At 31.7% G+C, this 21,799-nt stretch overlaps 1 protein-coding gene across 2 annotated transcripts in view; it reads left to right on the top strand.

The window, feature by feature from the left end:
* The first annotated feature begins 11,836 nt into the window (after window positions 1-11,836).
* LOC146921376 (putative LRR receptor-like serine/threonine-protein kinase At1g14390) overlaps window positions 11,837-21,799 on the top strand; it is a 47,587-nt gene continuing 37,624 nt past the window's right edge. The window contains exons 1-7 of one of the 2 annotated variants that reach the window (XM_085714812.1): window positions 11,837-12,987; window positions 13,095-13,231; window positions 13,540-13,783; window positions 13,974-14,167; window positions 14,273-14,325; window positions 14,421-14,532; window positions 14,646-15,066. In XM_085714812.1, coding sequence (XP_085570938.1) covers window positions 11,895-12,987; window positions 13,095-13,231; window positions 13,540-13,783; window positions 13,974-14,167; window positions 14,273-14,325; window positions 14,421-14,532; window positions 14,646-14,873 — 2,061 coding nt within the window. In that variant the 5' untranslated portion in view covers window positions 11,837-11,894 and the 3' untranslated portion in view covers window positions 14,874-15,066. Of the gene's footprint in view, window positions 12,988-13,094; window positions 13,232-13,539; window positions 13,784-13,973; window positions 14,168-14,272; window positions 14,326-14,420; window positions 14,533-14,645; window positions 15,067-21,799 lie in introns of those variants that run through there. The other variant, XM_085714813.1, reaches the window with a different exon arrangement.

Raw genomic sequence — 21,799 nt, 5'->3', positions numbered from 1 at the left:
AGATTCCCTCCTACGAGGTTTCCACAACTACTATATTGATCCTCCTATTTTCTCTCTCCAATAAATAATACTCCCTCCGTCCCGGAATAACTGACCCATTTTCTAAAAAAAAGTGTCCCAAAATAACTGACCCATTTCAATTTTCAATACAACTTTCATCATTCCCAATACAATATAACACTAAATAATACTACTTTTATCATTTCCAATACAATATATTCCACTTTCCCCTTTATTTATACATTTTTCTTAATCTGTGTGAAATGAGCCAAGGGGTCAAATAAATTGGGACGGAGGGAGTAGTAATAATAATTGATGCTCCTAAATTATTATTTTTTTATAGATGTGATGCTTCAATTTAGAATGCACTTTTAAAATTCAATTATTATAAGCTAGAGTCATTATTACAAGTAAAAAATCAATTTATCGATTTATCTAATAACTGATGTATTTGATCTATAATATATGATCAGATACATCAGTTAGTTGATAAACATAAAAATGAATTCTTTTCGTTTATAATAATGACGAGATAATGTATATGATAATACTTTTTTACCACACTTATTATTATTTTCTTGTCTTGAATTGTCATTGAATGTCATCAATTCATAACTCGGTCAATTATCTTTATCTTTAAGTCCTAGCAAAATGCTGAAATTGTTAAGTTAGATATTTATGTCATGTCAGTCTTTTTTTTAACTGTAAAATTTATTAATAATCAAATATTTGCAAATGAGGAACAGATATCGGCAAAACATAAATAACAAAGCAAAGAGTATCGTATATGCATGGAACATCCAAAAGAAAATGCATACACCTCGTATATCCAGAACCCAAATGAAAACAACACTAAACCAATGGCTCCCATCAAAATCAATCAAAACTAACCCCCAAAATCATAACCAACACTAAAGTCAAAGTCAAACCCCCACACATTGAGCCATATCCTCAAACTTCATAACCAATGACCTAAGGAACATGTTCCAAACAAATATCCTCCGTTACTCACACTAAAACCCCTTCAAAAAAAAACATCAAACGGACCAAAACCCCTATAACATGAAATACCTTTCTTTCCCTAAAAAAAAAAAAAAACAAATCAAATACCTTTCTTCCCACAGCTAAACTCATATAAACACTTGAAAAGTCACTTATTCCAAAGGTATTTAAATAGGGAGTAATAACGTATTTCATTAAGTAATTTAATTTATGTTTGAAATGAACCAATGAAATCAAATCTCTTTTGATATTTAATTTGACATTTAAAGAATATAATTGTATAAAATATCATATTTCAATTTTGGTTTATAATAACATATTTGAATATGTGAAAAACTAATACATGCTAAAAAACCGAAAAAGTTAACATTTTTATAATCTTATCCGGAAATAAAATTAATATAATAATAGTAATAGAAATATTATTAGCATTTATTTAAGTATGTTGGTCATGTACATCATTTATAATCTTAAGTATGTTGGACACGCCTAAAGCATCACCTAGTAAAGCTGATGAAACACATAAGAGTTTTGTTAAAAGTAACAAGAAGATATGAACGGTTAGCTCTCATCTTAGCAAGAATATCAACACAAGAATTCCCCTCTCGAAGAATATGATTTTATAGAAATAGACCAATCCTTAGTAAGATACATCCGATTGAGTTCTAGGAGATTCACATAATGGTGGAGCCTTGTTGTAGTCTCCTTCATTACTAAGTGCACTACATGAAGAGAATCAGAGTAACATACGAGCTTTCTATATCCTGCACCCCAACACAATTTTATACTAGTCAATAGAGCTTGAATTTCAGCATGTAGGATATTTGAGATCCCTACACAACCAAAGAAACCAAGTTGAAAACTTTCATCGTGTTTACGAATTAGACCACCATAACCTACCTTTCTTGGATTTGTCAACGGCTTCTATCAACATTGAGAACTATGGTGTCCTCATCCCCATATTGCCAACTCACCATCCTAGGAGTATGAGCACGAGTATCCGAGAAGTTAGTATCAAATGCCCGGTGAGCAAGCCCCATACTTTACATATATTATGCATTGTTTCTACCAACTGAGCTAAGCTCACGAGGACAAATCTTAGGAAAATTTAGTACAACATAACTTACGCTCAACTTATTCAAATAAATTAAATGATACCTTGTTTTAAGAAACAAAAGTGTTAAAAAAGTTCTCCTTCTTATAAAAAAAACATTGACTAACTTTTAAATGTATTACTCCTTCCGTCCTTATTATATACAAGCACTCATTTGTCCTCGTGAGCTTAACTCAGTTGATATGAACAATGCATAAAATATGCAAGGTCCGAGGTTCGAACCCCGACCACTACCAAAAAAAAAAAATACAAGCACTCATTTCACATAAAAGTTGTCTCTGAATATAAGTTCCATTTTAATTACTGGATGCATTTATTTTTTTTAAGGGTCACGCTAACTTGTGCCCTAAGGCACATGTTAAGGCTTCTATAAAGAGTAAATATTTATTGAGAAACATTAAATTTCAATCTTGTGAGAAATAAATTGGCACAATTTACAATGCATAATTTCTATCTTTGAAACCTTAATTTGCTCTCTTATGACACAAGTTAGTATTTCCTTTTTCTTGAACATACCCTTAATTAATACTACTAAATTGTCTTAAAATATTAAAAATCAAATTTAATACATATACAAATAAATGACAGTTTTATAATATTACACTCAAAATAAACACATTAATCACACTATCAACTTTTCTTAAAAAATGTGAAAAAGGCTAAGAGTGTTTATACTCTATCCATCCCTGATTATAAGCTCCCTTTGAAAAAAAAGTTTAGCCCTAAATTATAAGCTTCTATACAAATTACAAGTTGCATTTATTTTTTCCAAACATATCCATAATTAATATTCCTAGTAACTTGCATTGAAATATGAAAAGTCAAATTAAATACACATACAAATAAATGATTATTTAGTAAAATTTACACACAACCTAGACGCATTAACTATACTACCAACTTTTTTTAATGCGTAAAATTAGTAAAAGAAAACTTATATAAGGGATCAAGTGAGTAGATGTTAATTTTCAAGGTGTTTTATTTGATCTTAGTGTTTAGTTTTTGGTCAATTTTCATCTTGATGATTTATGTAAAAAAAAATTTATTAAAAAAATTGGATGAAGCATTGCGCTTAATAAAACTAGGGTCATGTTAACTTGTGCCCTTGTGCCCTTAGGGCACATGTTAAGCAACCTAAATAGAGCAATTTTGTATTGGAAAACACAATATAACAACTTTTAAGAAGTTGAATGCACGCTTTTTGATATGTGTATTTCTATAATGAGTATCTTAACATGTGCCTTGAGGGCACAAGTTAACATTAGCCATAAAACTACCGTCAAACATCAAGGCCACAATTCAGTCAACAAATACAAAAACACCAAACCCACGATATTCCCACGTTCACCATATTGGCATATTCCATATCAGTAAAATTTAAAGAATTTTGCCTTAAAAAACCCCACATTTAATACCAACAGGTTGTAACCTCTAAGCATCATTTTAGCCATATCAACGAAACATTGAGCCAAACAATGGCAAGGGAATGTCCATCCCATTTATTACCATACGGCGTTCTTATCTTTCCTAGGCAGATATATAAACTCTCGTGGACCGGTTTATATTACAGATGTGGATTCACTTCAGTCTTTTTGGTTCAGTCATCTCTCTTTTTCTAATTCAACGGTTGATTGTACATAAAGGAAATAATAATAAAGAAGGGAGAGGAAAAAAAAAGCTAGTGGATGGCTGAGATTAAGACAGGATGGACATCATAAGAGAATGAGCATAAGAGGATCCAAATACCTACAGTATAGCTAGATGTATCTTTCAAAAAATAAAAATAAAAAATAATACAACTAAAGTTAGGTACGTGGATCGGTCCGTTCCGTTTAACTGCTCTTCAAGGAACTATCATGATAATTAAGGCTTTGTTCGCGATAGATAAAAAGGTGTATTATGTTGGTTTGAATCCCTCCTCAGTTGGTCTGAGGTTAAACAAACTGATCCGCAAACAACAACAAAATAAATGAAAAAATCACTTTTTTATAATAAAAATTCTAAATAAACTAAAAATTTGGTATTGTTATGAATATAATAAGTGTATGTCCACAAACCCTTGTACTTATATCTTAAATGACACCATATTACTTATCTTCTAAGTCACACTTATTTGTACTTATCTCTTAGGTACTTAATTATTAAGTCATATCATTCTACTTATCCATAAATAGAGACCATATGTACCATAATTATACATCACAAGAGAATTATACAATCATCCATCTTCTGTTCTTCACTACTTCCCTTTAATCTTGTTCTTCTTGCTCATATTCTAATAGTTTTATAACAGGTATTATAAAATACAGTTTTTTAAAATAAAAGAACCCGAAAAAATTAATGTTGTAGCTTGTAAGTAAAAAAAGTGTCACAAATAATAAATAAAAAGAACAATTCAATAGTTCACTTATAGTGGACAAATAGTGGGCTATGCTTAAAATAATTTTTCTGCAACACTTATTTTTCGGATGGAAATGTTTTGAGTTGATTAGGCAGCTCTAGCCCTTTACCAATTATTTTTTTTTTAAAATAGTCTAGTGGTTAGAGCTCACATAAAATATGAAGATCTGGGGTGTTTGAGGTTCGAACTCCGACAACTGCATATAATATGTAATATCTCTACCAACTGAGCTAAGATCACGGGATACCACATACTCCCTTAGTCCCAAAATGTAAGCAAAAAAACTCATTTTCTTTGTCCTAAAATGTAAACAAAAAAGACAAATTTTTATCCTGCTTAATCTTGTTTAAAAAAAAACATTTTTTCAAAAAAAACTTTTGCTTATTCTCATTAAATTAAATGTAAATTACATTCAATTTTCTCTCTCTTTCATTTTCTCCATAATCAATAGCAATGAAAATTGTTTTTACATATTCTCATAAAACTTATTCTAAAGAAAACACACAAAACTATACTTCAAATTTTTACAGTACGTTTTAGTTTGCTTAACGAGTGTGATTTGAATTTTTTTCTTACAATTTAGAACGGAGGAAGTATTGCTTTTAACCGTCTCTTTCAAAAAAAATTTGGCATCTTTCATTTTCGAAGACTTCTATTGCGAAGATTCAAGTTATTTGGCTGATTAGTGTTTGACAGAAAGTAACAAGGACTTTCCCCCCAAAAAAAAAAAAAATTTGTTGCTTATTATGGATAAGGTGAAGATTCATTATTACCGATAGCTCAAAACTTTGTTGTATTAAGGTTTGGTGTATTTTTGTTTTTCCTGCTGCGGTTGTTGGATCGGTGTAACAGACTGGTGTTCCATTTTGGGTCATTTTCCTTTTGCAATGTGACTTTTCTCTTTCTCTTTAGCTTATCCTTGTGCATCTTCTGTTTGGATAATTTTTCATATATCATACTAATAAAATAATAAATAAGTATTAAAATATATGTTTTGGTTTAGTTTGGTTTTAAGAACAATTCAAAATATGAGCTGATAATATTCAATTTTGTACGATTTTTATTTTTTATCATCAATTTGCAATTTTAATTTGAGTCGGTTTAGATCTGAACACCCATGTTGAGAGGTATGTGACAAATTCTTACCTTACCATATATTCACCTATTTTTTATGTGGATGTTGATTTGCTTTTTGGACCGTTGTGAATTCGGACTCAAATCACACCATTAAACTTGGATGTATAGAACAAGTATGACCAATAACCAAAACAATCTTAAACAACAACAACATATTTAGATATGATCTAGCACTTTATGTGAAGAAAATCCACAATCAATGCAAGAACAAGAAGATAAAGAGAGTATAGAGTATGAAACAACAAACAAAAAATTTGTTACCCTTAGCCTCAGAGTTCTTAAAAGTCCTCTCATTTGATTTCACGAGACAATTTGTTACCCTTAGCCTCAGAGTTCTTAAAAGTCCCCTCATTTGATTTCACGAGACAACACAAAAAAGGACAAGTCTTGACCTTTTATACACTTAAAAAGTTGAAAAAACGAACCGTAAGACCATTTACAATGGAAGAGTCTTAAACATTTAAAATTCGATACATATTAGGCATGGCTATTAGGGAGAAACTTTTTTAGGATCTTATAAGATTCGGGGTCTCACTTAAGACCCCAATCTTAAACGGGACCCATACATATCCCACAACCACGCCCATGGAAAAAAGTACTATTTAATTTTTCCAGCTTTCAACATAAAATTTTAAGGCATATCTCAACATTGGACAAATAGAAATTGTGGTTGAATTGAAATATCAAAATATAACTAAATTTCTTATATGGGGCCAGACATGAATTGGTACACTGAACTTCAATATTTTATAACAGACTACACCCTCCAGTCACAAATATAAGCAAAATTCTATGTTTTAGATTCATTCAATAAATGATGTATGCGGTCTTTATTATAGACAGCATACATAATTTATTGAATGAATCTAAAATACTCCCTCCGTCCCGGAATAACTGACCCATTTTCTAAAAAAAAGTGTCCCAAAATAACTGACCCATTTCAATTTTCAATACAACTTTCATCATTCTCAATACAATATAACACTAAATAATATTACTTTTATCATTCCCAATACAATATATTTCACTTTCCCCTTTATTTATACATTTTTCTTAATCTGTGTGAAATGAGCCAAGAGGTCAAATAAATTGGGACGGAGGGAGTATGAATTTTTGTTTATATTTATGACCGGATAGTGTGTGTTGTTGCAGCAACCATTACTATACAAGGATTTAAATTAAGATCGTGTACAAAGAACAGGATTTAGTTGAATGGGTGTAACTAATTAAAATCACATTAAAGAATCTGTATGCATTTCACCAATAATATGTGTAGCAAGTGGCAACATGTTCAATGCCCTGACTTTAAGTAACACATCAATCACCGACACAAAACCTACAGTCGATCATCATGTTCCAAATTATAATGGTGACTTTAATTGATATGTACTAGGTAGTTTTTTCTTCTTCTTAAAGCTACTACTCCGTATTTGAGTATGTGGTTATATTTTGATCCAAATAATTAAGTGGTAAAAAATTATGATTTTCCCCTAAGAACAAATTATGATTCTATAGTATTTGTTTGGATGAGAAAATATGAATCATTTTGAATTTAGTGGAGATCTTACTTTAAAACTATAGGAATGTAATAACATTACAACTTTAGAATGAATGTTTTAGAGCTTTGTCAAAAAAACTGAAGATGTGAGTTCAACTTTTGTTGTCCGTGTAAAAGTCAAATTATGAGTAATTTTAGTCAAATTAAAAGTAACCATTTATCATTAATAAATGTTAGATCAGTTGATAAAGAGTTGACTCATACTTTTTAAAGATGTGAGTTCAACTTCCATTATATGTGTAAAAGTCAAATTATAGGTAACTTAATTAATATACCTTGAGGCAGCCTCCAAGATTCGATTCAAATGAGAGTTTTGGTTGTCCAAATAAGTGCACAATTAGAAAAAAAAAATACAAAAACTAAATAATTATTATTTCTCAACACTTGTTAGTCCAATCATGAAAAAGTATACCTTTTCCAAGTTTATTTGAGAGTTAGGCTGAGAGACTAGCTTGAGTGGAAAATATACAGAAAGCTGAATTTATTTGCATAAGAATATACTAGACCATCGACCCGTGCTCCGCACGGGTCCTACCAGCTTACACATGCGCGTTTGAAGTTACGATTATTAGTCTCTTCCTATATTAATTGGTTATAACTGAATCAATATGTAAGTAATATTTTATAAAATTCCAATTACGATAAATATTAGTCGCATAATGGTGACTTTAGTAATATAATTTGTTGCTACCATTGGAATGCAATAAATCAAAATATCGTACAAAAATCATTGATTTTTAGCACAACTTATCTTACATTACGAAATACTTTTGGATATACTACATTTGAAGTCACATTGGTATCTTGAACATTTTCATCCATTGTAAGCATCTTCAATCCATCTCTGGAGGTAACTCTTGATATTGCAACATATAACTGACCATGTGAAAACACATGACTTGGCAAATATATCTCAACTTTCTTCAGAGATTGTTCTTGACTTTTGTTAATAGTCATTGCGAAAGAAACAACTATCGGAAACTGTCTCCGTTGAAATTTGAAAGGTATCATGACATCAGAAGGAGTAAGAGATAATCTTGGTATAAAAAATTTTCTTGCATATATTGCTTCGAAATATGACCTTTCCTTCAGGCACAAATTTACCCATTCTAGTTATGATTAGTCTTGTGCCATTGCATAATCCTGATCTTTGATTTGTATTCCTTAACCACATCACTGGAACACCAACCTTTAACCTGAGTTTGTGATTTGGAAGACCAGGTGTATTAATTGTGTTGAGAAATTCAGGAGTGTGGACAACATCAATTGCATCGCCATTCGGGTTTGTTGCTAACGGCGAATCTTAACTCAGATACATTTTTGCTTCGCCTGGAATCAAATCCAATATATAATCGTTTATTTGTTTGACAATTGAATGCTTTGGAGTTAATATGGACTTGTCTTGAAAATAAGCTATATCAGTCATGCTATCTAATATATTTGGATAGGTGATCTTGACAATAGTCGCAATAGAATTCTTTGTGTTCATTATAACTTATAGTATTATTATTGCTTTCCATTAGTGATATCGGCAAAAGGAGTGCGCGAACTTATATTACGACTTTTTTACCTCATATGAATACAATGATTCTCTTTAGAGGATTCTTGTGAAACTTTTTGCCCATTTCATGCTCAGTTTGGTTTTTTTTCCTTATATGCTTTAGATAACAAAGTCAATGGTTCATTTTTTGCAATGCCGATTAGTTGTCCATCAGTTAGGTATACACACACACGTGTGGAGTCCTCCCATACACATGCGGCTCATATCATAAGTACTGCACAATTATAGATGTAAAAACAGTGCATGCTTGCTGATATATACGTGCTTTGTGTATCTCAATACAATAACAACTCTTCGTTTTATGCATGATTGCATTTTGGATCCACCAAAGTTACATAACGGTACAACTCATAACCAATGTCTTTTGTATGGTGTGTACCCAAAAGCATATAATCATGCGACACATATTGCATAACAAAAAAATGCAATGTCAATTAAACTTCTCTAAATAGCGGCAAAAAGAGCATTGTAAACAAAGTGCATCAATAAACAATAAAAGCACAGAAACTAACAACAATATCTTATGACCTTAGTTTGTGAATCGATCTAAATAAATTTATTACTTAAAAAAAACACGTCAATTAAACTTTTCTAAACAACGGCAAAAAAGAGCATGTAAAGGAAGTGCATCAATAAACAAAAACACCACAGAAACTAATGGAGAGCATTAGCATATGACCTTCATATGTGAATCAATCTAAAAGGCCCTAAGCCCCAAAATTTCTACAAATAAATTTTTTTACCGAAAAAAAACTATTTTTTTAAAAAGAAATTATTGGAAAAAAATTACCGGGATTTTTTTTTACTTGAAATAGCGGCAAAAAGAGCATTGTAAACAAAGTGCATCAATAAACAATAAAAGCACAGAAACTAACAACAATATCTTATGACCTTAGTTTGTGAATCGATCTAAATAAATTTATTACTTAAAAAAAACACGTCAATTAAACTTTTCTAAACAACGGCAAAAAAGAGCATGTAAAGGAAGTGCATCAATAAACAAAAACACCACAGAAACTAATGGAGAGCATTAGCATATGACCTTCATATGTGAATCAATCTAAAAGGCCCTAAGCCCCAAAATTTTTACAAATAAATTTTTTTACCGAAAAAAAACTATTTTTTTAAAAAAAAAATTATTGGAAAAAAATTGCCGGGATTTTTTTTTACTTGAAAAAAATATGAAAAAAAATTTTACCGGGAATTTTTTTTTTACCGAAATATTTTTTTTTTAAAGTAAAAAAATATTTTACCGAAACTTTTTTACTAAAAAATATTTACTTGAAATCAACATTAAATGATGGTACCAAAGCTTGCATAACACACCAAGGAGACATTAATGATGACATGTCCACACTTGGGAGGGAAATTCAAATTTGAAAACTTGAAACCAACATTAAATGCATCATTAAATGATGGTACCAAAGCTTGCATAACACATCTAGGAGATGTGTTTGGGAGGGAAAACACAAAAGCAATTAGGGTTAAGCATTTGCTTGACCTAACTGGCTTTTATAATAAGTATGATTAGACTCCTCACTTAGCTCTTGAATTTATTTTTCTCCAAAGAACTAATACTCCAGTTAAGAAATGAAAATATCTCCAAAAACTTTTCTTCTCCTTTCATAATACTCCAAAGAATGAGACAGTTTTACAAACAATGTCTACCTACCATTACAAATTTCAGTATAAAAATAAATAAATAGATAGTTTTTTTTAAAAAAAGAAAAAAAGAAATTCATTGTATTTCATTAACTAAAAATAAAGAGATAGTTATTGAGTCAGTATAGAATATCGGTGTTCCATGATATGAGTATAATTTTATATTGTATATAAGAAAAGTGTATAACTTTATAATTTTTTGAAGAGCAAGATATCAAATTCTCTCAAAAATAGTTGTGAAATGGTTGCCACTTAATAATTTCCCTCGTCCCTGATTTTTTTAAAGTGTCGTATTATAATTTTTTAAGTAAGTGTCGTATTATAATTCAAATCAAATAAAACTACGATTGATAATTTTTTAAGTAAGTATCGTATTATAATTCAAATCAAATAAAACTACGATTGAAAATCTATTAAATTAATATATATTTTTAACTAAATAAATCTCATAGTCATCGATGGTTGCCACGTCTAACGGAAGGGGTTAAACTCATAATGTGGACAACCAATATTCGAATATCTATTAAGAAAGATACATATGTTTAATATCTAACACAATTTAAATAGAGTTTTCTTTAGCGAGAAGTTCCTATGAAGAGAGGGAAAAAAAAGTACACAGATTAAATCTTATTTCCCTAAATTTTGTTTACACATATATTCAATCAAATTGCATCGTAATGAAGTCTTGGAATCGAGCATCGTGAATGGATGTGGTTGAGAGAGGAAACCACTTATGATGGTCAATCAATAGGTTTTCTAATGGAGATCAATGGTCGGCAAAATTGGTGAATATTTCAGATCAATAACATGGTTAAAAAGAAAAAGATATACATAATATATATATTTTTTTGGTCAAGATATACATAATATTTTTTTTTCCTTTCAAAAATGTGTGTAAGAGAAAAATATTAACAACAATGACACTAATAACAATTTTATAACTTTTCATGTGATATTTAATTTAAGCTACTTTTCTTGAGATTACAAAATTAAACTTCTCCCACTAACTAACAGCACTCGAACCATCATAATGCTATAACTTTAAAGTTATTCTTAAAATATCTCTACAATAATTTATACGATGAGATATAATTAAATAAATCGATAATTTTTTGTTGTTTACACTTAAAATAGAAAGAAATTGAATCTTAGCCAAAAGTCATTTCTTAAATAGTCCACCTGTCCATGGTCCAACCAAACTTTATGTATGTATTATCTTCAAATAAATTGTTCCCTAACAACGGTCCAAAGTATACAGTTATAGATCAGTCCTTAAAAATCTGTTGCTTATGGACCCAAAAAATCAAATTTGTCGTTTCTTCTTTAAATGCACATTAATTTGAATGCATTTATTTTCTTCAACTGTGCAATATATAGTGTACCTTGGCCTTTTTGTGACTCACCCACCATTCTTAATTTCTCTCATTGCAAGAGTTTCTTTGTTTAAGCCTCAGAAAATATGAAGAATTTCTTGGTTTCTTTATACTTCTTGTTTCCTACAATCTTTACAATTATTCTTGTGCTACTTGCTCCAATTCCAAGTGCACAATTAACAAATAGTGAAACTAGAATTCTTCTTCAACTTCAAACACTTCTTGAATATCCTCAAGAATATCCACAACTTCTTCAAAACAATCTCACAAACTTCTGTAACATCACTTCATCACCTTCTTTCAACATTGTCTGCACAAAGAATCATGTAACAGAATTAACAATCATTGGAAACAAAACAAGAACAGTTTCTTGGAACTCAAGTCAAACTCTTTCTGAAAGATTTTCTATTGATTCATTTTTCACTGTTTTGACAAAACTTTCAAGCATGAAGGTTTTGTCATTGGTTTCACTTGGTTTGTGGGGTCCACTACCTTCCAAGATTAGTAGGTTTAAGTCACTTGAAGTTTTCAACATTTCATCAAATTTCTTGTATGGAAAAATTCCATCATCAGTTTCTTCAATGAAAAATCTCAAGAGTCTTGTTTTGGCTGATAATTTTTTCAATGGAAGTGTTCCTAATCTCAAAAGATTAACCTCTCTTGAAGAGATTAATCTTGCTAACAACAAATTAGGACCTGGATTTCCTTCATTTCTGTTCTCTCTTCCTTTGATACAGAACCTAAACTTGGCTTCAAATCAATTTAATGGTTCATTTTCTATGAATATATCTTGTGGTTCTTCTCTAACATTTGTTGATATCTCAAACAATTCTCTGGAAGGAAAATTGCCATCATGCATTGATTCGACATTGTCGGTTAATCGAACAATAGTTTATTCTGGTAATTGTTTGTCAGCAAGAAATATCAGTGATCAACATTCATCTTCACATTGCAAGAATTCAACGGTGTTAGCCGCTAAGCCGAGATTTGAGAAGCTGGAAAAATCAAAGATGCAACTAGGAGTATTATTTGGTATTATTGGAGGTTTTGTTGGAATTGTAGGGCTTTTGATTCTACTCTTTCTGTTCATTTTGAGAAAGTCTAAAGCAGAAAAAGAAGATAGGAAAATCGATAGATCTGTTGATTTTTCAAGAGAATCAAGACCAAATATTTATGCAAGTAAGGCCACAATTTGGATCATATTTTTCATTTCATATTAGTTTACAAAAAATATTATTAGTACTTTGTTTATGCTATTAATTTGTTTTTCTTGTTTGTGAAATTAGGGAGTAATGTTCCTCAGATAATGAGGCTAAGTACACTTGGATTACCACCATACAACATTTTCACAATAGAAGAAATTGGAGATGCAACCAACAACTTTGATCCATCAAATCTAATAGGAGAAGGATCAGAAGGAGAGGTACAAGAATTTGAATTTCATATCTAACAAATATTCATTCATATTTTACCATTTTAATACTATGTCACTAGCTATAAAAAAGTTTACACCGTCAATACATCATATCCAATAATATATATAACTTTAGAAGTAGTTACGATTGATGTCAAATTTTATTAATAATCTGTCAATTATAATTCATTGACAGTGTAAGTTTTTTTACACTGCCTATATAATTATGTGTTTGTGGTTTTTTAATGAGCTCTCTACAATGAAATGGGGCCCACAAGACTGAATTTGTAATGGCATTTTCTCTTGTTTTTACACAGCTGTTTAAAGGTTGGCTAAAAGATGGTTCTATGGTCATGGTTAATCTTGTAAAACTAAAGCAGAAGAGTTTAACCAAAGTCAGTGATGAGAATTTGAAGGTGTTACCTTATTTAAGGCATAGACATTTGGTGAGTGTTTTAGGACACTGTGCTATTACTTATGAGGACCAACCCAAAATGACAAGCACAATATTCATTGTATTTGAGCATATCTTAAACATGTCATTGAGGATTCATCTTACAGGTAATAAACATTCTCATAAATATATATGTGTGACTTTAGAAATAGTTATGATTAAAGTCAAACATTTTAATGATCTAACAACTATGATTGATTGACCGTGTAAAAAAAACTTTATACTAACCGTGTATATGAATTAAATCCAACATTTAAATGACTAAAAAATATGTAACATGAAATTTCAATTCAACAGATAGGAAACAAAGGGAAATGCTTAAGTGGCAACAAAGAATGGCAATCATCATAGGCATTGCTAGAGGAATTCAATTCCTACATACAGGAGTTAATCCTGGCATATATGGAAACAACATAAAGATTGAGAACATTTTGTTGGACAATAATCTCAATCCTAAAGTTAGTGGATATAGCATTCCATTTCCATCCAAGGTTAGAAGAACAAATTATATGTAATTTCACTCATTCAGTACCTCTTTGTTTAAGTCTCTTAACTCTAATCTATGATATTTTACTTTTCTTATTTTCATTTTTCAGAAAGGTTCTGAAAGAAAACTTAAAGAACAAAATGCACACAATCATATTGGCAGGTAATTTTCATCTGAGAAAAGGAGTCATTCACTGCTAGTGTAAAATATTTTTACACTGATGTCTTATAAGAATATGATGTTATCCCAATGTGCAGCATCAATAATGCAGAAAAGGAAGACATGTATCAATTTGGTGTGATTCTACTTGAAGTTATCACTGGCAAACTAATTACATCTTCTATTGAGGTAGAGGTGCTGAAGTATGAGGTATACTTATTATTAAATTATTACAAATCATAAGGTTCAATGATATACATGACATAGTAATTACATATTTGATTTGATTTTCTTATCTAGAATTTTCTCTTTTTCATGTTCAGCTTGAGAGAGGTTTATCTGAAGTAGCATCACCGATCGCATTAAAGAGCGCAATCGATCCTTCCCTCCATGGAACTTACACACATGAATCATTGAAGACTGCAGTTCAGATCACCATCAATTGTCTCAACAAGGTTCCCGGTAATCGTCCTTCAATCGAAGATGTTATCTGGAATCTGCAGTATTCCGTGCAAGTTCAAGAGGCAAGGTCTAGCAAAACCTCATTATGATGTTAGGGATACTTTATGTTATAATGATGAATGAAACAAATGAGAATGGTGTGACAAAACACTAGGATTCTGCACAACATGGAGACTGTAACAATAAAAACACACATTGTATATATAGTGCTACAAAACATAGTTGTTCTTTTAAATACTTATGCTGATTCAGTTAGATATTCTTTGACAACCTTATAATTACTATTACACCATGAGCATTCTCCAACCAATGAGAAGGAGACAGATGTTACTTGCAATACAAGTAACAGCAGTGTAGTACATTCTCCAATTACTTGCAGTGCAAGCTACTGCAGTGTAGTACAATCTTAGTAGATTGATAGTACAATTCCATGTATATATATAGTAATTGTACTCCATTGATTCAATCTAATGAAAAATATCTTTGTTTCCTAGTTTCATAATATGGTATCAAGAGCTCTCTTTGAAGAGAGAGTTTGTTACGATCCATAACTACCTTTTCCGCTGCATTTTCGCGCGTTTTTCTTGAGTTTCTCGCGCATTTTCTCATTGAATTCATTGTGAATTCATCAGTTTTCGTTGAATTCGTTGTGAATTCATTGATTCTTGTTCGATTTTTGTGCTATTTCTGGAAATTCTCCAGATTCTTCATCGTCTCTGTTTTTCTGGAAATTTTTTGTTCGTTCTTCCTTGATTCGCCATGGTTCGTCAACAACATGCTGATACTGAATCTATTTTCTACGTCCATCCTAGTGAAGGTCCTAATACAGTGACGGTTACGCCTCTTCTCACCGGTTCCAATTATCTTGCTTGGAGCAGATCCATGCAACGAGCACTTGGCGCCAAGAACAAGCTTGCTTTCATCAATGGATCCACTCAAGAACCTGCTGAAGATGATTTGAATAGGACTGCGTGGGAAAGATGCAACCATTTGATCCATTCTTGGATCCTTAATTCAGTTTCTCCACAAATTGCTCAAACTATTATATTTCATGTGCGTGCAATTGATGTTTGGGAAGAACTCAAGGATAGATTTTCCAAAGCTAATAGGATTCGTGTTTCTATGTTGCGTTCCTCTATCAACAATCTCAAGCAAGGTTCAAAATCAGTTCTTGATTACTTCACAGAGATGAAAACCTTATGGGAAGAACTTAACTCTCACAGACCTATGCCTCTATGTACATGCATTCATCCATGCAGATGTGAAGCTATGCGTTCTGCTCGTAACTTTCGTTTGGAGGATCAAGTCATTCAGTTCTTAACTGGCTTGAATGAACAATTTTCAGTTGTCAAAACTCAAGTGTTATTGATGGATCCTCTTCCCTCTATCAATAAAGTGTACTCTCTAGTGGTTCAGGAAGAAAGTAACAATATTCAGCTTCCTTCTCCAACTGCTCCTGATGATTCCAATATTTTGGTGAATGCTACTGATACTACCAGAAGCTATGGGCGTGGCAAAAATAACTTTGGTGGCAAAGGTTCAAGGTACTGCTCCTTCTGTAACCGTACCAATCACACCGTGGACACTTGCTATCAGAAGCATGGATTTCCTCCATTCAATAAGCCCAAGCCTTCTGCAAATGCTTCAATTCATGAAGCTTCTGATGTTAAGACTATGAATACTGTTGCTGAGGCTTCCTCATCTTCTTCAAGTACTGGTATCACTCAAGAGCAATATACTCATCTTGTGTCCCTTCTTCAGCAATCAAACTTAACTGCCTCAGCATCACCTCCTGTCAGTTCCAATCATGTTACTTCTCATCCTTCTGCTTCAACAGGTATAAACACCATTTCTTCTAATTCTTTACATGTCATTAATCCTATTTGGCTTATTGACTCTGGTGCAAATGAACATATTTGTTCATCTCTTCAATTTTTTAGTGACATTCATGATATTACTCCTATGAATGTTAATCTTCCTAATGGTCAAACTGTTAGTGTCAATAAAGCTGGTACTGTCCATTTCTCTTCAGATTTTCATATTTCTCATGTCTTGTTTTCTTCACAATTCAAAGTTAATCTCATATCTGTTTCCAAACTTCTTCAATCTCTATCATGCATTGTTCAATTTCATAAATCTGGTTGTATGATACAGGATTTGACAACCAAGAAGATGATTGGTTTGGGTGAACCTCATGATGGTCTTTACAAGTTGAAGCTCCCATCCAATTTTCCTTATGTTTCTATTTCTAAGTCTAGTCATTGTAATAAATCCATTAATAAAGCTTCTGTTTCTAGTGTCGATTCTGCTACTTCTATTCCTTTGTCTGCTTTATGGCATTTCAAACTTGGCCATTTATCTCATCAAAGATTGTATCATATGAACAAGTTGTATCCTGATATTGTTGTTGATAATAAAGCTGCTTGTGACATTTGTCACTTTGCCAAACAAAATAAATTGCCCTTTTCTATTAGTTCTTTTCATGCTTCATCTAAATTTGAACTCTTACACCTTGATATTTGGGGGCCTCTTGCTATTCAATCCATTCATGGCCATAAATATTTTTTAACCATTGTGGATGACTATAGCAGATATGTTTGGATAGTATTACTTAAATCCAAAGCTGAAGTTTCTTTACATGTCCAAAATTTCATTACCCTCATTGAAAACCAACACCATATCACTCCTAAGACTCTTAGAACTGACAATGGCCCTGAATTTTCTCTTTCTGCCTTTTATGCCTCTAAGGGTATCATTCACCAAAAGTCTTGTGTTGAAACTCCTCAGCAAAATGCTAGGGTGGAGAGAAAACACCAACATATTCTTAATGTAGGAAGAGCTTTGCTTTTTCAATCCAAATTACCTAAATCATATTGGACCTATGCTGTTCTTCATGCAGTTTTCCTTATTAACAGAGTCACCACTCCCCTTTTAAATCATAAATCTCCCTTTCAAATGCTATATGATTCTATCCCTGATTCTAATGTGTTTAAAGTTTTTGGTTGTTTATGTTTTGCTTCCACTCTTCAAGCCCACATAACCAAATTACACCCTAAAGCCAGGAAAGCAGTTTTCTTGGGTTATAAGTCAGGATATAAAGGCTATGTCTTGCTTGATTTACATGACCACACCATTTCCATTTCCAGAAATGTCACCTTTTATGAGCATATTCTCCCTTACAAACCCATTACTTCATCATCTCCTTCTTCATGGACCTATTTCCCATCTGTTCCATCTTCTACTTATGATGACCTTCCTGTCAGTTCTTCAAATGACACTGAAGTTTCATCTTCTCCACCTCCTACTCCCATTCTTTCTTCACCTTCACTTTCACCTCCACCTCCTCCACCTATTATTCCTCTGAGGACCTCTTCTAGAATCAAACAAACTCCCACTTATCTTCAGGATTTTGTTTGTTCTACCCTTCCTAATAATAACAATATCACACCTGCTAGCAATTACTCTCTTTCTAAATATCTGTCTTATGCTAATTTGTCTCATTCTCATTCCTCTTTTGCTTTGTCTCTTTTGCAAGATGTTGAACCAAAATCCTATGCTGAGGCAAGTAAGTTTGAGTGTTGGAGGGAGGCTATGCAAAATGAGTTAACTGCTCTTGCGAAAACTGGTACTTGGGAAATTATGGATCTTCCATATAACATCAAACCAATTGGCTGCAGATGGATTTACAAAATCAAACATCATGCTGATGGCTCAATTGAGAGATACAAAGCCAGATTGGTAGCCAAGGGTTATACACAAATTGAAGGGTTGGATTATTTTAACACATACTCTCCAGTGGCAAAACTGACTACAGTTAGAGTTGTTATTGCTTTGGCATCAATCAACAACTGGCACTTGCATCAACTTGATGTCAACAATGCCTTTTTACATGGAGAACTTCAGGAAGATGTGTATATGATCATTCCTCCAGGAGTACCTCATTCCAATCCCAATCAAGTCTGTAAACTTCATAAATCCCTATATGGCCTTAAGCAAGCTAGCAGAAAGTGGTATGAGAAGCTCACTTCAGTTTTGCTTCAGCAGCAATATCATCAAGCTTCTTCTGATCACTCTCTATTCATCAAACACACAGATGACAATTTCACAATCATTCTTGTTTATGTTGATGATGTTATCCTTGCTGGGAATTCAGTCACTGAATTTACTAAAATCAAGTCCATTCTTCATGATAAGTTCAAAATTAAAGACTTGGGCCAACTTAAATACTTCCTTGGTCTTGAAGTTGCTCATTCTTCAAAAGGAATCTCTTTGTGTCAAAGAAAGTACTGCCTTGACCTCATTGATGACTCAGGACTGCTTGGTGCTAAACCTGTTTCAACTCCCTCTGATGCAAATGTCAAATTACACCATGATTCTAGTCCTCTTTATCATGACATTCCATCCTACAGAAGGCTTATAGGCAGATTGCTATACCTGAATACAACTAGACCTGACATAACTTTCATTACACAGCAACTCAGTCAATTTCTTACTAAACCATCACAAATTCATTACAATGCTGGAATGAGAGTTCTCAAATATCTTAAAGGTTGTCCAGGTTCTGGTATATTCTTTCCCAGAGATTCAGATTTGCACATTCAAGGGTTCTCAGATGCTGACTGGGCAGGATGTAAAGACACCAGAAGGTCAATATCTGGCCAGTGTTTCTTTATTGGCAAGTCACTAGTTTCATGGAGAACCAAGAAGCAACTGACAGTGTCAAGATCTTCCTCAGAAGCTGAGTATAGGGCTCTGGCTTCAGCATCTTGTGAGATGCAATGGCTGTTGTACTTGATGAAAGATTTGCAGATTCAGTGCACAAAGAAACCAGTCATATATTGTGACAATCTTAGTGCTATCCATATAGCAGCTAATCCAGTGTTTCATAAACGTACCAAACACTTAGAGATTGGTTGTCATATAGTTAGAGAAAAGGTTCAAACAGGAATTCTCAAACTGTTGCCAGTTTCTTCAAAGGACCAAGTTGCATATTTCTTCACTAAGTCTCTTCTTCCTCAACCATTCAACAATCTTTTATCCAAGTTGGGAATGGTCAACATATACCAATCTCCAACTTGTGGGGGGCTATTACACCATGAGCATTCTCCAACCAATGAGAAGGAGACAGCTGTTACTTGCAATACAAGTAACAGCAGTGTAGTACATTCTCCAATTACTTGCAGTGCAAGCTACTGCAGTGTAGTACAATCTTAGTAGATTGATAGTACAATTTCATGTATATATATAGTAATTGTACTCCATTGATTCAATCTAATGAAAAATATCTTTGTTTCCTAGTTTCATAATAATTACAATAAAGATCATTAATCAGCAGTCAAACTCTTTTAAATACTTATGCTTAACATAATATTACTTTCTAACCAACTTATTGGAGCTTTTGATTCTCAAAATTGATTTTACCCTCAAATTTATTGTTAAACTTACTTTCCTTATAGTTTATTTTTTGTCACAAATTTTTTCCCCCTTATAGTTGTAAGAAGGTTTTAATTTAAAACGTACTATAGAATTCATTTTGTTTTATATTCTTGTAAGAAAACTAGGTAGTCAACTTCCATTTATTTACCTTTTAAAATGTTTTGGGAGGTCATAGTTCAATTGGTTCGAATCTGAAACACTCATTTATCCACTTTAAAAATGACTTATATTCACTAAATTATTTAAAAAAAAAAAAAAAAAAATTTTGGGAGTAAATTGTGATATTCTTTCGCTATTATTATAACGACTAACATATGCATTAATCGAACATTGTGTTGTTTATAGGCCTCCATTATGTTGATATGTTGCTAATTTGTTTCATTTAATCTTTCGGTTCATTTTTGTTTCAACTACGCTATTTATATTCTTTTATAAAAATAAAAATAAAACCACACTATTCCATTGATTATTTCTATTCTTTCGGTTCATTTTTTTGGCACACTATTCATTTATTATATATTTTTGGTACAAAAGAGAGCAAACTTCAAGAAAAAAAATTAGGAAATTAATGGACATTCTTAATCTTATGCATGCAAGCCCCAAAAATACAATTAAAGAGGAGATTTTTGAAGTTTATTAGGAGAAGTCTCCAAAACAATCAAATTCAGATAATCCATATAAATGCTAAAGTTAAGAAGTCAATCTGCACTTCTATTTCCTTCGCATCAAGTATGATTTATTTGCACATGTCAATTTATTTTGAGCAGCTTTCTAATACGATCGATAGACTAAAATAGAAATATTTCTATCAAACTTAAAATTGCGAGAAACCATCTCAAACAATATCTTAAAGTCACTTTCCACTAAAAGATGATCAAAATGCTCGCGCCAAATCTTATCTATACCTAAATACAACTCCCACATCTCAGCATGTAAGACATTCCAGTTTCATGTGGTCAAGCATTAAAAATATAACGAGTGGACACATTAAGAAAACATTGAAATAAAAAGTTTACGAAAAGTCCACAAGTTCCAGTTGAACTAGTAAAAAAGTCGAAATTATTAGGTTGGGGGTCGTGATCAGGAACCCGGTCTTTCCACTTATGTGTGAGTTTTAATAATTATTTTCCATTTCGTCTATTTATGAAGAAAAAATAAAAGATTAATGATGATGATGATGATGATGATGATGATGATGATGATGATGATAATAATAATAATAATAATAATAATAATAATAATAATAATAATAATAATAATAATAATAATAATAATAATAATAATAATAATAAAACGAAAAGGAATGAGACAGAACAATTATTCTATATTTGAATGATGAAAATTTGGATTTGGTTATGAGTTTTTGATAAGTTTTTTTTTTTTTTTAGTTTTTGATTTTAAAAAAGAACAACAATGTTATACATTTCATAACATACATGATTAAATGGGGAAAAGAAAAAGATAAATAACAAAAGTGTTATTTAAAATTAAGTTCAGAAACGAATTGTGTAATTTGTCAAAGTTTAATAAAAAGTTCACAATTCATAGCTTAGCTGATAGAAATCACGAAATTGATATA

The sequence above is a fragment of the Medicago sativa genome, chromosome 5, assembly GCF_051527215.1.
Source record: "Medicago sativa cultivar Bolivia chromosome 5, Bolivia_mono, whole genome shotgun sequence".
Taxonomy (NCBI): Eukaryota; Viridiplantae; Streptophyta; class Magnoliopsida; order Fabales; family Fabaceae; genus Medicago; species Medicago sativa.
This window is presented reverse-complemented; position numbering and strand designations above follow the sequence as displayed.